The 17,836-nt window shown below is 36.5% G+C and overlaps 1 protein-coding gene across 1 annotated transcript; it reads right to left on the bottom strand.

Moving 5' to 3' along the window:
• Positions 1-45: 45 nt before the first annotated feature.
• znf280d (zinc finger protein 280D) lies at positions 46-13,407 on the bottom strand. Its single transcript, XM_024295152.2, has 18 exons — positions 13,222-13,407; positions 8,289-8,419; positions 7,975-8,171; positions 6,899-6,998; positions 6,602-6,820; positions 6,440-6,514; positions 6,231-6,337; positions 5,950-6,137; positions 4,011-4,168; positions 3,823-3,923; positions 3,596-3,742; positions 3,297-3,431; positions 2,959-3,212; positions 2,741-2,881; positions 2,593-2,661; positions 2,403-2,518; positions 2,265-2,289; positions 46-1,199 (listed from the first exon to the last, which is right to left on the bottom strand). Exons 2-18 carry the CDS (start codon positions 8,410-8,412, stop codon positions 833-835), a joined length of 2,523 nt encoding a protein of 840 aa, XP_024150920.1. The 5' UTR covers positions 8,413-8,419; positions 13,222-13,407; the 3' UTR covers positions 46-832.
• Between the last annotated feature and the right edge of the window lie 4,429 nt (positions 13,408-17,836).

Below are 17,836 nucleotides of genomic sequence, written 5' to 3'. Positions count from 1 at the left end.
ACACAATCGTTTATTTTTTATTTATTTACATAAATAGCAGGAAAATGCTATTCTGAGCCATTTTATTGAATACAGTCTAATGTGCCCATTCAAGGCCACTTTTTTCTTAAGGAATGATTACAAAACAATCCTTTTCCAACTTCAATCTACTCTATACGTACAAACGACACGCCTTTATATAAAGCAGCAGGGTCACTTGACATTTCCGAGTCACTTTAAATGCACACTTGTACATATTTTCCCCATTGTTGTAAAGAGTTTTCTTTTGTCTGTGCAAGTATAAAACCAAGACTTGATGAGAACTTAATTCAACATTTCCTACAATACAGTTTTATTTCCTATTGTCATCTTAAGATACACCTGTTGCCTTGAAAAATAAGGTAACATGCAAGCAAAGCTTGTGCGTGGCTTTTACATCAGTTTAAAAGTACCTAAACTCAGCAAACCTAGATGCTGGCGACCTGTGAGTTGGTATTAATTTAAAAGGTACACATGAAATACATCACTAGTGAAGTGAAACATGCCCAAAGTTGTCTGGAAATGATTTTAAAGATCCAAAAGACAATTAAAAATGTATGAAATGATACTGATGACATGATTAAACTACAGGTTTGGCTACAGACATGACTGGAACACAATTGCATTTAACAAAAAATACAAAAATTGTCACTGAAATCATTATATGAAGAACTGTTTTAGGTCTGATGAGAAAGTAGAGGAAGGAAACACCTCGTTTTCCTTAATTGGAATAACAACTCAAATACACAGCAATAATAAAGGTCTTCTTTGTAAAGAAAACCAATGAAGCTTAAAATGTCCCGAACCTCTTGATTTATGCTGTTTTGACCTCAGTCAGATGATCAGACGAATCCTTTAAGACAGGAATCTGCTCTTGAACAGTGACGCATTGGGAGGGATCCGCAGAGTCCTGACAGATGTCTACATTCTCATCCGACGTACAGACAGTTGAAGACAACTGAGGCGAGTCGTTCAATTCTCCTTCAGCTGTGCTTTCAGTCTCATTCACTTCCACAGGTTCTTTTTTCTGATCATCTACTGGCAGCTCTGGTTCCAGTTCTGGTTGGATATCAGTGTCATTAGTTACACTTTCAGCTCCTTTTTGCTGGTCCATTTCCTCTGAGTCTGGAGTGGGCGCTGTCTCCAAGGACTGTTGGACTTCTAGTGGTTGCTGTTGGTTCCTGTGTCAAACAAAAGATAGATTAAGTATTACAAAATTATTGGAGCCACTTTTTAAAAAACTGTTTTTTTTCAATCATAAAAAGGCTTGAAGCCTTTTGCAGCAAGCGTCTTAGCTTGACAAATTTTTATAATTAACATATTGAAACATGAATCATAACTTGTCTTATAAAAGCGGTGTTAGAACTCTAGAAAAATTAGATATTTTCAGATTTTTGATAACAGCAAGGTCTCAAACTAAAATGAATTTAAAAGCTGTCTTAAACAATCTACAGAAGGATAAAAAATAAATATGTTTAGACTGTTTATTAGTATTGAAATTCTACATACCTTAACCCCAATGAAGAATAGCTTAATATATATAGATTTACTAACATTTTTTTTTTCAGAATTAAAATTTAATTTTGAATTATGCTGCTTTAAATCATCAATTTTACAGACAATTTTAGAGACAATCATAGTGAGACATGCCTGAAATATAAAAGGTAGTGAATAGTAATGAACAAAGTGAGCACGGCAGAAACAGCTTCAGACAGTACAGTTTGGCAACACTAATGTTAGTTTGGGGTTATGAGGTGCTGTAAGCTAACAGGGAGAGTGTAAACAAATTACTGATGGGAAATAAGTACTCCTATCTTCTGCACAAATACTCCTGCTCGCAACTCAAGAGGTGAATTTCTAATGAGCTCCTGCTGCTCTGCAGAAACTGTCTTAAAAAGCACAACACAGGCTTTTTGACTTTGACTAAAAACTGCATAATCATAATTAAAAGACCATCAGGAAAACTTTTACAACAAAAAAATACATAGTTGGAATGGGACAACTTAGGCTGAATTGTATGTTTATTAAAAAATAATAACTATTATTTTTGGACCAGAAGAGAAGTAAAGATAGCGTCTTCGTTGAAAAGCCAGGGAAAAATGCTTTTAAAGAAAAAACTTTTTTTTTAAGAAAATCAAATGTTCCTCTCAAAATAAGTCACCAGAGCGCAGGTTTAGTTTTTTCAGCTCCTTATTTGTTTCACACAAAGACAAACTATGTGAAATATGAGCAGGATTTCTACTCACAATTCCTTTTCCTCAACTTTGCCATCTGTTGGATTAAGCACAAAGGAATTACTGCAATAGTATTTTTCATAACAAAAAAACTCCAATACGAGTTCCTTGACTCAGATGTGTAGAGGATTAACTGAAGCAAAAAATTACCTTTCTCTTTAATGACTTTGCAAATGTGATGTGGTTGACTGACTAAATGTTTGGTCATTAGGTCACTGCCTGAAGCGTCAACAAGCAGGTCACAGGTGAGGCAGACAAGTGTAAGCCTGAGAAAAAAAAACGATAAGTTTAGTTTCCACAACATTTTAACTCTAAAAGAATGTTTGTGAAGCTGACTTACTTTAATGAAGATGTGTTGGTTTTGTGACCCTTCTTCAAAATTCTGCGTTTCCTGAAGGTGCTGTGAAATCTTATAGGGCAAACAAAAAGAAAAAGTTAGTAAGACCCAGTTCTTTCTAGAATCCAGACAGAGATCAGGGATTACTTACTTTATCATGTGATTCTCAATGGAGGTTTTGCAGCTTGTTCGATACTTGCAGGCACCACAGTTGGAAAGCAACGGATAATGCAAGAAGAAGTCATCTACTACGGAGTTGCATTCAATGCATATGTATTTTCCTCTGACGGCACTGAAAAAAAAGAAAACTTTTAGACAGAAATAAAAAAAATAAAAAATAGATATTTATTTTTCAAAGCAACAGCAAACCCTAGATGTTTGAGTTCCAGGTTGTGTTTGAAGCTCCGTCGCTCTTGCTTTTTGTTCTGCTCCAGCCTCTTCTTGTTCTGATTCATTTTAGTTTTTTGTGCTGCAGAGTCGTTTAGCCTAAACTTGGTAACACTGTTTGCAGATTCAAATGCAAACGGGGAGGAACTTCGACATTCTTGAGTAAGAGTAACTGCAGAGGAGACCGGGGCCGCAGGCGTTCCTTCTTTTCCTGTCAGGGAGGCTCGAATAGTCACCTGCAAGGAGAACAAATAAAATCCAAGAGCATGTTACTATTGGTAAACTCTTGACATTTTCACACTGATGTGACTGACTCAGACCTTTGTCCCAGGAGGAAGCCCTTCAAGAGCTTTAGGTTTCCTGAAGGTTTTGTGGACGTGAGTCCTGTGATCAGCTTTTTCCTTGTAGGTAAGGAAGTTCAGTCGGCATTTTCCACAACGATGGATCCCTTTTCTCTGCAAAAAGGAAACAGAATTCACTAGTTACAAATCACATTGCTAATTTAGAGATAAGGATTTAAGTTAAATCTTGTGTTTGGTTTGAACCATCACTTATTCTCTGCGTCAATAGAACAAGCTACATTTAATTAAAAATCCTAAACACAACGCATGCATCATACCTGGTGCTTCATGTAATGTTGCATGAAAATGTGACTGGTCCTAAGAACTTTGAGACAGAAGGGGCAGAGGAGGTCCTTTGTGTTTTCGTGGACGCTCCGGAAATGTGCCTCCAGATCGGAAAAGAACGAGGACCTGTAACTGCAAACCTGTGGAATCAGAAACACAGTCAGCATCATTTTCTGGACATTCTAAATAGAGCAAGTGTCAGTAATAATAAGTTGTAGACCTGGCAGACGTAGGGCATTTCCCCTGGTTTGTGGTTTGCCTTCATATGCTCCAGGAGGACCTGCTCAGACTCAAACGCTAACTCACATATCTTGCAGTTGGCTGCAAAAAAAAAACAAAAAAAACTGCAAATGACCGCTTAGGTTCAGATTAAGTCATAAATTGAAACTGAACTGATCATTGTTTTACTTGATGATTCGATAGGACTGTGAGCGCTCTCTATGTGGCACTGCAGCTGAAATGGAGTCATGTATTGCCGGTAGCAGTGGTGACAGGTGGTGTGGCTTTCCCAGCTCTCGCTGTTCTGCTTTTCCAGCTCCAGGTGGTGTTTCATATGGTTCATGAACCTGCGAGGGGAAGACAAGACACACACAACTCACTCATATGCAAAATCTCCTCAATTGTTGTCCACAATTTGAACAAAACCAGATGAAACCACAAATTAAAAAAAAACTGAATACTTGGTGAAGGACCAAAAATCTTTGAAATCAATATGTTTGACCAAAGATTTGCAAATGCACTGGAGAAAATGAAAGAAACAGAAAAATAAACCAAACAGACATATATATAAAAAACAACAGTAAAACACATTAATAAAGACAAAACATTTACTGAAACAAAGTAGAGGTTTCACTAGCAATCAAAGAAATGGAGCATAAATAATACTATTTATTTACAGTGAATCATCATTATTTTTTTTTATTTATATTTTACATATATAAACTTTAACCTAATTTCAACGATTTACGGTTTAATGAAGTGTGGTTTAAAGTCATTTACTGATAAATTCTAAAGTGAATATTTCATAAACAGGCATAAATAGGAGGAAAGAAAAATGGAGGTTTGTGTGGATGCAGTTATGGGGTCAATGCCATAAAGGTTAAACAAAAAAACAAAAAAAATCCTACACTTCCACTAAGGATGAATAATCGATGCCATATTAACTGCAATTACAGAAAGATTGTAGTCCGGCTTAATGATGCCGTGGCTGATGGGTGCCATGATCGTCTCCACGGCAACCTGCCACAGCTGCCCTGATGAGGCACGGCCCATTTTTCAGCCGGTACATTCTGCAGCCTCAGCTCCCTAATAGAAATTTTTTATGTGGCTGAACTGCGACCTCGACTGTGGGAGCGTGGCTGCAGTACAAATGTATTTCCCCATTAAAAGAAGCTTACAGAGGCTTTTTTCCAATTTTCTGAAGCACTGTTATTTAATCAGCGGAGCAGTAAAGTAGCAGTCATTTCTCATCGCTTGGCCCATGAGGGAAAACTGACTTGTATCATCATCCATCTGAAAGAAAGCCGCAGTTAGGGTTTGGAACGATGTTCTCCTCTTTCGTTAGTGGCATAAGACAGATTTGTTTTTGCATTTCTATCAATTCATAAAACACGCTCACATGGAATCCTAAAATATTGATGATGATTCCTTGTAAAGTAGAAAACAAAAGCATTCCAGAAGAACAAAAACCAGCTCTGATTCACTATTGATTTAGTGGCTTTATTAAAGTAGCATCACATTAAATTATGTGTAAAATTGCCGAATGAGGTTATGTCAAATGCAGTGTGAGTAGGTCACACACCTGCTTTCTGCAGCTACAACTAAGTTCAGATAATGTGGCTACTTCAACATGATTTATAAAAGGTTGTTTTTTTTACATTTTCAACATGTTATTGCAAGACAGAAAAATAATTACCTCTAAATAATGACCTAAATTGAGCAATCTGATTGCAAAGTACAACACAGGGAGCTGGAGAGGAGCTTGTGAACACAGTAGAGCATTTAGATGTTTATTGGTCCAATGATTCCCTTAGGAGTTGATAAAGGCCAACTCAAGATGGAATTAAAAAACAAATGAAGAAGAATTGCTGCTCTGGTGGAGGGAAGAAACAGCAGGAGACTGGACATCTGCAGCTTTACTATGCACCAGAGCTCCAAGAAAACGTCTACAGTCGGCTGTCTACAGAAATGCAGAAAGTATTACAATTTTGAACTTTTATTGAAAATTCTTGAACTAAACTTTAAATACTAAATTCACACTTAAACTAATAAACTTCATAATGATCAGCTTTAAGTGAATTACAGACAAAATATCATAAAACTAACACCAGTCTACATTAAAGCTTACCTGATATTGTTTTTGAGAACTTTTAAGCAGCTTTGGCACTTGAAAGTGTTGTTGGTCTTCTGTGCTTCCCTCTTCTGCAGATCTCCCTCAAAATTTCCGTAGTAGAAATCGGACACCAGCATGATGAGTTTGTTTGTTACGACGCTCGTGGTCGGTGCCGGTGCTTTTCCTGCGATTCCACTGCATTGCTGACAACATTTTTAAAGTTACACTTAGTTTAACCATACCTAAGTAACACCCTAAAAATGTAAATAACAGCTTGACCAAAATCATTCACTTACTTGCAAATGATACCTTTGGGCCTCATCTGAAAGAATATCCTCTTGACATTTAGAGCACTTTTTCTTTAAAACACCATTTTCCATTCTGACCAACACTTTTGCAGGTGCTAAAAAAAACAGGTAAAAGTTTGACACATAGGAGGGAGTTCTTTCAAATAACTGGAATATAAACAAATATTTATACAAAGCTACACACAGCAGAAACTTACTCGAGTCCAGCTTGAGCTTTTTTGCCAAGTTGTCAACTTCCGGTGATGTCAATGCACGCTTTAGTGTAGCTTGATCTGAATAAAATCCAAAACATTCATATTTTTATTTGATTTTATTAAATGAGCCGAAGATATAAAACAAATTCAGTAAAAACAAATTACCCTTATTATTGCAGTTGTCCTTCGCAACCACAGGGGTAGTCTGAACAGAGTTGGGGAGTTTGGAGACGGGCTGATTCAGCTGGGATGAATACACAGTAGGGTTCTGGACGTTAGACAGCGTCACGATGTTGTTCCTAATTTGCTGAACCTGAGGTCTGTGGACAACACTGGGGATGATGGTGCCAGGAGCGATCTGCTGAAAAATCTGCTGCTGGCCTGCTGAAAGAAAGATGCAAAGACTCGTCAGTCTGCCGTGGGACCATCTACTGCCTCAGCATTCAACGCACTGAGATTTACCTGGTACAATGGTAAAGGACGTGCCCGGTGGGTACCGAGCCCCCAGAGTGGCAATAAACTCATTGTTCTTTGCCAACTGTGGAGAAGCAACAATAAAGCCCTGAAAGAAAAAAAAAAAAAAAAAGCTGTTAACGAAGAAGGTTAAAATGTAAAGTGCACAATCCTGTCTTCATTGATATATATAAAAAAAAGATACATCTTCTACACACACCTATGTGTCCACATGTCCATGTACTGGCTATCAATAGAGATCCAGAGTAACCAGAACACACCATGGGCTTACAATACTTAAAAACTCAAAGGAGACTTAAGACTATCATACATGAGGGCAACTCAAGCATTAAAGGGTATATATATATATATTTTTTAAAAAAGTGAAAAGTCATGGATTGAAAAAACAAATTAGAAAATTCTAAAAATGTATAGCCATTTTTTGCTGATTCAGAAGCATTTATTAACTCTTCATTTGAATGATGGAACTAACTACTTGCATTTGATATGAATGACAAACATTGATACATAAAATAGCCCCAATTGTCAGTTTAAATATCACACATACAGGTATCATGGAAAAAAATAAATTTGACCAATTCTGGAAGATTTACAGAACCATTATAATTTATTATACCTTAAATAGATTAGATAAATTATAAATCTGCTCAGCAAGCAAGTTTTTTTTCTAATTTCCGAGGTTCATGAGCCGTTTGTCATCATTTGACGTGCAGCAATGAAGGGTCTGAACAAGAGTCCATTACTGCGATTATGCAGGTTTGTCACAAATTTTGCTGAACAAGCAGTTTAAGGGTATTAAACTCCAAACCTGAAGGGCCACTGATCGGATTTACTTTTAACCCCTAAACCCCCCTGGTAATGCTTAGGTGGGAACTCCCAATATAAAACAGGAAAAAATCTGACAACCCAAAGAGACATTGCTTAAATTGACAGTGATGGTTGGTGAGAATGTGGATGGCACGGGAACAGCATAAATAATGAAATGGTTTCACATTTAAATAACTGTGCAACAACTCCCTCACTTGTGAATCCACACACATAGAAAAAGGAAACAAAGAAAACACCTGGTTATTAACTATCACAGGCTGTGGAGTGACTGTTGTCAGGCTGATCGGTGTGGTATTGACTGCTGTCACAGGCACACTCAGTGGCAGCACAATTGGTGTGGGTGCCACAGCAGGCGGAGATTTCACTTCTGGCTTTGCTGGGCTGTTCTTCGGAGGTGGTGCAGGCTTGGGTTTAACCTCCTTCCGATTATTAGCTTCAAGGAAAAAAAAAATCAGATTGTGTAAAAAAAACTCTAAAACACCTATATTTTGAAATACTTAAAAATAAATATTCAAAACAGATTTCCTTAAATGAGAAGAATCTGACATACATATTACACCGACAAAGATGGGCTCATCATCATCGTCGTCATCATCTATCAAATTAACTTGAGGGACTTGTTTTTGCCACGGCTCCAACTCTTCCTCCACACACTCCATAAACAATTCAGACATGGTGAACCTGCAACAGAAAAAATGTTTCATACTTTTAAACACTATTGATGCTTGACATTGCCAAAGACCAAAGATTTCTGATTACACCAGCACAAGATTGGTTATGAAAATTCATGCACAAAAAGACACATAGGTCAATTAGAACGATTTCTTTGATAACTCTCTCTGATGTAGTTCTATCTTGATTACGCAGCAACAATATCTGTAAATGCATCAGCATTCTTGCAAAAAACTTTCGCATGACTATTTTTGTCAGATATTTTCAAGTCAGAGAGAAAACAAGTGCAATGATTGTTAAGCAGCAGCATGTTTTTTTAACTCCCCTCAATAAATACCCCATTGGCACCTTGGTCTGTTTTTCTTTAAAAAGGTACGTTTTTATTCGGTTGTCTCACACAGAAACCTAAAAAGATCTGAACACATGAGTTTGGAAAGCAAGCAGCTGCAACTGAGGAAAGAAGAAGATGAGAGCAGGAAGAGAGGAAATCTGTGCAAGGACGAGTAGATTTAAGAGCAACATTTGAACACAAAAAAAACAGATCTGTTTGCGAGCAGGGACATTTTAATGTGGGAGTAAACAATAGTGTCGGATCATAATATTGTTAAAGTTTACTCTCAAATGGAAAAATACGCCCCTAGGTCGGGGGTCTGCAACTTGCAGCAACAGAACCACATGTGGCTCTTTTATCTCTCCATGGTGGCTCTTTGGCCAAACAAAAAGTAAGTCAGGGAGACTGCTGACCCAGCCAGATCGACCATCTGAGTCAACAGCTCCCTGCTAATCACTCCCTAACTAAAACTACCTAAAGAAAACAAATAACCAAAGCCCGCAAACTAAGACTAATAAAACCCAGCAGTGTAAGACTGCTATGCTAAGGACAAAGAAGGGGAAATAGAACAAAAAAAGAAAGAAAAAATAGCAATTTTTAAAAAGTATGTAATACTTAATTAGCATTTATTAAATTCAGATTAGTTACATTTATAAATTGATGGCTGAGATACACATGGATGATATTTTATGTAGGTTTTCGCATCCCTGTTGACCTGATGAAGCCTTGTTTGCTCAACACTACTTCCAGAATGGACAGATATTTAAAAGCAAAGCAAAACTTTTGGTAAAAAAATTGATCTTTTATGAGTTAAACACAAATATTATCTTGTGCTGCATAACATCGGTTACTAGCTGTCCAGAGCGTCACTGAGATGTTCCTGTTTAGCACAGATCCTGGTTTATTTTGAAAATATTTTTTTTTCAAAAACAGGTCATGAATGCAAATCAAATTTCTTTAAGGCTAAAGTAAGACTATACAGCTCCTTCTAGGTTTTGATCCGTAGAAAACGAGCCCAAATGGCTCTTTTACTGTTAAAGGTTGTCGACCCTTACCCTATGTGCACCTCAGGGTAACCAAGATTTTCTTAACACAGGAAATTTATCCTTAACCATACAGGATTGCCTGTCTGCACAAGTATCCTTGAGCTAGAGACCACAATGCCACATTGGTCCCACTGGCCCTGTTAGCATCTTTATGTTGCAGCTCTGCTGCCATCTGTGCAAAAATGTGTGTGAGAAAGGTCGCAAAGAAGCTTTGATGCTCTATTTAAACATTTTCTTTTTAGAATTTACTAAAAAGACTTAGTGCTATACCTACAAAAAAGGTAAACAAAGATTTTATAATCAGAATGGTTAACAAAACTGGTCATTGTGTGGTTGAAAATATCTACATATCCGCCGAAAAAGAAACAACATCATGCTTTTCAGCACAAGACCTAATGACAGCAAAATAAGCCAAAACCCAAAACATGTCATCACCATGTTTTACAGTTCATGCAAAGAATCTCTGCTAAAAGATTTTTGGAGAACATGGTAGTGCTCAGTTGGGTGAACTTTCTGGGAATGTCCACTTTATGTCTGATGAAAACAAGTGCGTGACATTCAGGTATTTTATTTGCAAGTGTTTTAATCTCTCAAATATACTGTAGTTTTGAGATTTCAGAATATTAGCTTAAAAATATAGTCAGACATGTGCAGTCACCTTTCAGGATGTAGAATCGTCTTGCTACTTTTTTTATTAATGAAAATGTATATGTCCCTGCTTTCAAACACACTCTATAGTCTTTCCTTCTAAAATATGGAAGGGTAAAAACCCATCTGTACGAAGACGTACATTCATCTGCATGCAGATACATCAGAATGGAGCACAGGAGGGAGCTTGCAGCCCGCCCAGCGCATGTTCTACTTAACAAATACTATATATTTTTTTCATCTGCTCTTTATTAAGGGTTCACAATTTTAATTAGAAAATACTCAGGAACGCAAATTTAAGCTCAATTTTCTTTATAAATGTCCTCCATCATCATAAAATTTCTACAAGAAGATGTCAAAAATACCCAAAGCACAGTTTCACATTAGTGTGCATCTTTGATGCCTCTAACTTTGTTTATTCCATCAATCTTTTTCCACCAAACAGAGATCTGTGACACAAGGTCTTTCTTCTACTTTTTGAGTTTTGTTAAAGTTTTAGTCTGCTTTTAAGCACAGCTGGTACTGCATTCTTTAGCTGGATTGTATCTGGACAGTGGGGTGTCACTCAGTCACAGTTGCTCCCCACTCTTTTACTTTAAGCATGCTTTGCATGGTCTTCAATGTTTATATTATATATATATATATATATATACATACATACATATGAGAGTAGAGAATAAATATTACGCACTGTGTGGTATTGACAATCTCATAATTTCACCAATACATTTTGCAGTACATGAACTGCAACAGACTAATTATGACATTTTTCAAAACATACATATATATGTATAATTAATGTATTTCTAAACAAACATGTTTAAATGTGTAAACTCAAAATTGAATCGAATAGAATTGAATGGATTAAAATAATAATAATAAAAAATCAGAATTGAATCTATGCTCTGGTGAATCAAATCTGGTTTGTTTTGTTCTTGCATCTGGCATCTGAAATGAGATTTTTAATGGTCTGAAATGATCATATTATTTTATGAAGATCTGTTTGAGCTTCTGTAGCCTCACACTTAAACCATAAAGAAAAGGAATACAAATCAGAAACTCCCAAAAGTTTCCAAATTCAAGATTTTAAAAAATGCATTCAATTAAAACAAATCCATCCTCACTTAAAAAAAACAACTTTTCAAATCTGTTTAATTGTCTGTTTTCTTTCTATTTTTAGCTTATGTGCATGAAATTACTAAAACAACAATACAATATTGTGTATTTCAGGGTTTTGGGGATTGCTTATTTTGCTAAATTAGAAGCAACAGAGCTGCAGAAAACTATTTGTACAAAACATGTCATCTGATAGTCTCCAAAGATGTTTAGACAACTTCAGCGACTTGTGAACAGAATCTGACAAACATTTGGTTTGTTTTTGTAACATAACTATGTGTTCTCTTTATACACAGGAAAAAAAAAAACATGCAGCTCCTTTGTTTTAGAAAAATCAGAAAGTACATTGCCCGATTCTTTGATCCTCTTTTTCAATGATGACAAAGACAAAGTGATGCAAAGGCTGCCCTGTGAATTGACTTCCATTGTTAAAAGATTATTAGCAAATGTGTCATGCTTTGGAACCTGAGCACACAAGCTCTTCAGGATACAAGTTTGACATCTCTGCATATAAAAAAAAATCACTTCCTATTTCAGGAAGTGTACACCCTTTGCATTCAAGATCAACAAAATATACAAACATTCAACACTGGCCATTAAGAGAGTGTGATTGGTGGACTTGTGTCTCCTCCTGATATGATTAGTCAATCTTTGTTTATCCCTTTCAGATCAACCCTTGTGCAATTGAACCCTTCATTTAAAAAACTGGCGCTTTCAGATTTAAAGGACGGCTTAGCACAAATTCTTAACATTTTTGCAAGTGGAGGGGTCAGGTTGAGAGAAAACCACTTAAAACAGACGTTGTAAAGTTGTGTGTTGATAGAGTGTTTGCTGTAGCCTTTGGAGATGTCTTTCGGCGTGTCTCAAACGTGTTTAGCTGTTTTTAAAAGGCTAACAACACCCCAGGTGTTCTTAATTTAATGTAAACTCTGATCTTTGGTTTCCTCTGTCATCCTGTTATCCAGTATGTTTGAACAAAGCTATGGATCCGATTTCCAAGATGGCGTCATCACTCAAAGAAGCTAGCTGTTTTAAATGCATTTATTTTAAAATCCCACTCTTTTAAAATTGGCATTTTGTTCAACCAGCCTCTTAAGTGTGACATTAGTTTTTAAGAATCGGAATGAAAATCCATCAAAACTGCTCCACCGTGCATCATTTTACAAAAAATATTTAAAGAAATAATGCGACGAATCGATTATACGAGTGTAGCACAAGGCTAGCGCAAGCAATGCTATTTTAACTTTATTTAAGATATGGTGCTAAAAGCAATGTTCGTTTCGTTGAATGCTCCACTGTTAACATCTGTTCATCCGGCTACACATTGAAGACGTTTGCTACTATAATGTTAGCATCGCTGCTTATCAAAAAATGCTCTATGTGCTAGCTGTCCTAGCCATATTATCATGGAAGCTAATGCTAATGTTTGCGTCTCCTAATGCTTTATCGCTGTCCATGTTCTTTAAAATATTACACTACCGCAGTGTTCAAAGTGTGCAGCTCTTGCTTCCAGTTTTCATTCAATTCAAATTTGCATTTTATTCTGTTGTGAGAGTTATTGACCAACAACCATAGCTTCACATTAGCTAACCATTGTGAGCATGCTAATGTTACTAACCAGGAGGACCGGGAACCATAACTCTATCGTCGGCATCTGAGTTTTGACTTACCGTTCTCATTCCCAATCTCTGGGTTCACAGCTAAAACTGAATTATAAGCCACTTTTGAGACCGCTCTTGACCGGGGAATGGCGTACTCTAGGAGAACAGCACACCGAAAAAGGTGGGAATGGTTGTTGCAGGCAGCGGAAATGGTAGGAATGTTTGAGCCAATCAGGTGCCGAGGAGCAGAGTGCTTCCCAGTCTCACTGGCGAGTTCTTCTGGCTTGTTGATATGGCAACATCACAGTCCCAACGAGATGAGTGTGACTCTCACATCAGAATTTTGTTGTTTAATTGGTAGGTTCTAAAGAAATAATAGCTTAAAGAGCTCATAGTGTTTACTTTTTCACTTCAGGGTTTAAGCATACATCTATAACTGTTGCCATGGTTCACAGGAGCCAGAGACTAAATGCAGAACAATAAGGATCAATTTGTTTATAAAGCATCACTCTACGTAAATCCTCTAAACAGGGGTCAATTAACAAAACATAGTAAACATTATTTCAATCTCCCACTTATTTAACAAATTAAATTAACAAAAAATACATAAATTCTAGCAATATTCTAATCTAAAATAGACTAATGTATTTTGGTTCTAAACAGAAGAGCCTTGGTGTGAGTCACCTGTGTTGTTTGCACATGTCCTCATCTGCATTAGTCATGGATGTTCTTCTGTGACTATTTCAAGAGGGTTTCCCTTTAGTGAGAAAAAAAAGTTAGGAACAAAATGTTAGTTGTGTCACAATTATTTGACTTAAATGATGAATTGATTTATATTTCTATGATCCAACCATATCGTTCTGTCTGAGGCAAGTTGTTAATCAAATGGACCTATTCCAGTAAAAATTTGTTTCAAAATGAAATAAATCAATGATCTCAAAATTGGAAAATACTATTTGGATTGAGGTATGGTAGGTTTATTTTACTGTAAGGTTAAAATGACTAAGGACCATCACAGCGAACAACACATATGATGGTTGCAAAAAAAAATATCCATCATTACAATCCATTGGATTTTGCTAAGACAAGTGACCATACAGTGTGGTAGAATGTTTTAAAAATGTTCCGTTTATATTGTTTTGATGTGGAAAAACAACAGCAGGCTGAACCTTATGAAACTAAAATGTGAATTTCCATTTATTCACGTTTATACTGCAAGAAATACAAGGAATTAATGAATTTGAATTTGAAAATGAATTTCCCCCCAGGGATTAATAAAGTATATTTGATTTGATTTGATTTTAATCTGGAAAACTTCCTCTGCACTGTTCAGTCCCCAGGTTTTAATTTTGAGTCACAGTTTATAGTTTATAGCTAAACATCTTCTGGATCCATTTCAGGTCAGTGATTGTTCAATATCAACTATGGACCGTATCATCAACCAAAAATTACAATATAAATCGGATAGTAGTTCAAATGAATCGTTTCACCCCTAGTCAAAGTCGAAACCGCATCAATAATACAGGAGTTATCCAATTGCATCTCATTTAATTCACCTGTAATACAAAGGAAAACAGTGGCCAGACTGGGCAGTTCTGCATAGATGTTTTTTTCCGATGAGCTGTGACTACACTAAAATTATATTTTAAAACCGTTCAGATGATGACTAATTGTAAATATTATGTTGTGTATGCTTTGTTACAATGCAAACTGTTTTTTTTAATTTCCCAATTTCTCTGTTAACTTAATAAAACTAATTATAAGAGAGTGGGAAAATTATTAGGATGTGTGGGAGATCTGATTTTGAGTTCCTCCAACAGGTGGCAGTGTGGAATTGATTTATGGCCAAGACTTCTCCCATATGTCCATTTTATTCACAGGAAAAAAAACATTGTAATTTCCTGACTCTTGGCTTTGGCTCAGCATTCAGATATTTGGTTACATAAGTAATAAGACTGAATTCTACACAAGAAGTGGATGTGAGTAAGTTCTGGTCATTCAGGGCTAATTGCATTTTTAAGAGATGTTGTGAAACTGGAAATGAAAGAAAAGATGTATATGAAACACAATAACTATTGCTAATTATATGGGGGTTGTTTTCTAGATTTTTGCTTATTTTTTTATTTTAAGGATAGAAATACATCTGCTAAGAAGTAATTTGAATCAATCTGTATCTATGATTTTGTCAAACATAAAGTTAGACGTTCATTAGTTTTAGTGTTCATAATTCCATGATTGAGAAAATGAAATTTCAGTGAGTGAATCTAGCAACAAATGACTGAAAATATATGTACCAACATTTTTCTAAAACAAAAAAGAGAGATAAAATATCTGTGTTGTCTTAAAATGAGCAGAACTAAAAAAAATAGCGCTCTGGAATCATTTCAAAGGTTGTTTGGCTGGCTGCAAAATTTATAGAATCTGTAGATGTCACAAAATATTACGAATTGCTCCTTTAATCGCAGCCGGATTTCATCATGTTGAAGACCATGGCATCTGTTGTAGGAGTCCTCTTCCCCCTAGAAGATAATTCTTTCTGACAAGTATAAAGGCTCACAGAGTTCTGTTTGTAATATTGAGACACAAATGAAAATAGATTTCATCCTAATTTCTCTCCAAGCAGTTCAGAGCAGAGACCGTGAATTTATGGAGACATGCTTTTTTGTTTGTGTAAACGGATTCAGTGAACGCAAACACTCCCTTTTATGACAGCAAATGTTAGTTTTCCACTAATGTGGTGAACGTATTGCCAAGTGTGTTGGCGGTTCTTGGATTGAGATTTCTAAAGACATAAGTGGGACTCTGAAACATTTGAATAATTTAGGAGTGGCATCTCCCAGTGACACACCAGTACACTAGTGACTTCCCACTATGTGCAGACAATAACTCTTCTAATAACTCAAAGACACTTTCCGTTTAATTTACATTCTTTCCTCAGAAAGAAATTGAAGTAATGATACATTTCAATTACACGTTATGGTTTTTAAAACTCTAAAATTGGGATTTTCGATGATCACAGCAGTTGAAAATAGAGGTTGAACCCAGACAATGGAGTCCCGTTATGCTGAACATACTGTCTACACCACAGCATTGAGCGGAAATTCAGTTTTTCAGCATTTTTCCTTTCAAGTCACAGTTCATTCAAGCATTGCATTCTAACTTCATGCAGCTGTAAACCCACACCCAACAGTTATATATATTTTTTTCTAAACGGCCCAAACTAATAAAAAAGTACTGACTTTAGGCTATTTTTTCAGTCCACATTTGATTTAATGAAAAGTCTTGGAAAGACACACACACAAAAAAAAACTCAAACTTTTCTAAAAACTATTTCCAGAAAATCTCCAGTTAATATGTTGATAGATCAAGATCACATGCTTGTATTGCTGTATTCCATTGAGTTTTGTTTCATAGCACACAGTGACTGATTGCCTCTCATCTGCATTGTATTAGTCATCACTTCCCGTAGTATACCAGGCCTCCTTTGTTCAGTGCCAGATCCTCATCCTTTTCTGAAGTTCTCTGTTCATTTGGTGAAGGCTGGTAAAGTTCGTTTCTTTCTTATTCTTTTGGTTTTGGCGTTTACTGTTTTTCTACTTGTTTATTGCACTTTATTAAAGTGGTTTTTGTACTTAATGATTACAATTAAGTTAACTTTCACTCATGTGGAAGCCTTTTTGTGTAACCTTTCTTAGGTCTTTTGTCACTTCATTTTAAAAAGTTGTGATGCAAATAATTATTTTAGGTATTATAAAATCAATCAACAAAACTGGTTGTCAGCTGTCAGTTTGAGCATAAGTAGTTTGTCTAAAAGTCCTCCAAGGGATACTCTCCAGTCTTCTTTTATCCCACTGTTGCTCTTTTCGAGATCCTTTGCATTCCCGCTCTTGACCTGGTGGAGGATAACTTATCTTTTAGGGAAAAATCTCCTCAAGTTTCGAAAGCCTCCCACCAAAGTGAGAACTTCAGCTGTTCAACATGACAGCTTCCTGGCTGCCCGACGCTCCATTTTCCATACCAAAGCCACTGCCAAGGTCTTCATCAAAGTTACTCAGCTAATCGGCTCCTAAAACTGTTTCTAAATGAGTCTGGGGTATCTGAAAGGAGAATGTCAGGTAACTACTTTACCCACGAACTTCAACCAGAACTTGCCAGCTGCTCTGGAGAGTGCAAATCCCAGCTAAAGGCTGTTGGAAGTCCCCGCTTAAGAGAGGCCCTGCAGACACGAGTCATGAGCTCAAACATAGAGTTTGCAGTCACCCTTCCTGATCAACGGTCTACTAATGCCTCTCCAGTTACTGCCAAATGCCCCGCCTGTTGATCTGAATATAACTGCTGTCACACAATACAATTGCAAACTGATTAAAAAGTACATCTTTTGTCTTTTCTCAAAGCTTCCCCATTGATGCACAGCTCAGCTTTAGAAGAAGTAGCAATTCGTTCAAATGAAAAGTATTTACAAACTCTAGAGAGATGGAATACTAGGAAAAACTGGAACTGCTTATACTTCATCATTGATGCAAACAAGAATCCAAAGTTGTTTCCAGAGATGCAGGCAGGCTGACAAACAGTCACAGTTCTGTTGGACCATGTTTTCATTTTTCACTCAGGATTGAAGACTTAGTGAGCTTCTTCCAGGGCAACCTCCCAACAACTGTAACGACTGATGATGACGTTCTTACAT

The sequence above is a fragment of the Oryzias melastigma genome, linkage group LG3 (assembly GCF_002922805.2).
Source record: "Oryzias melastigma strain HK-1 linkage group LG3, ASM292280v2, whole genome shotgun sequence".
In the NCBI taxonomy this organism is placed as follows: domain Eukaryota; kingdom Metazoa; phylum Chordata; class Actinopteri; order Beloniformes; family Adrianichthyidae; genus Oryzias; species Oryzias melastigma.
The sequence above is the reverse complement of the archived record's forward strand: the minus strand, read 5'-3'. Positions and strand labels throughout refer to the sequence as shown.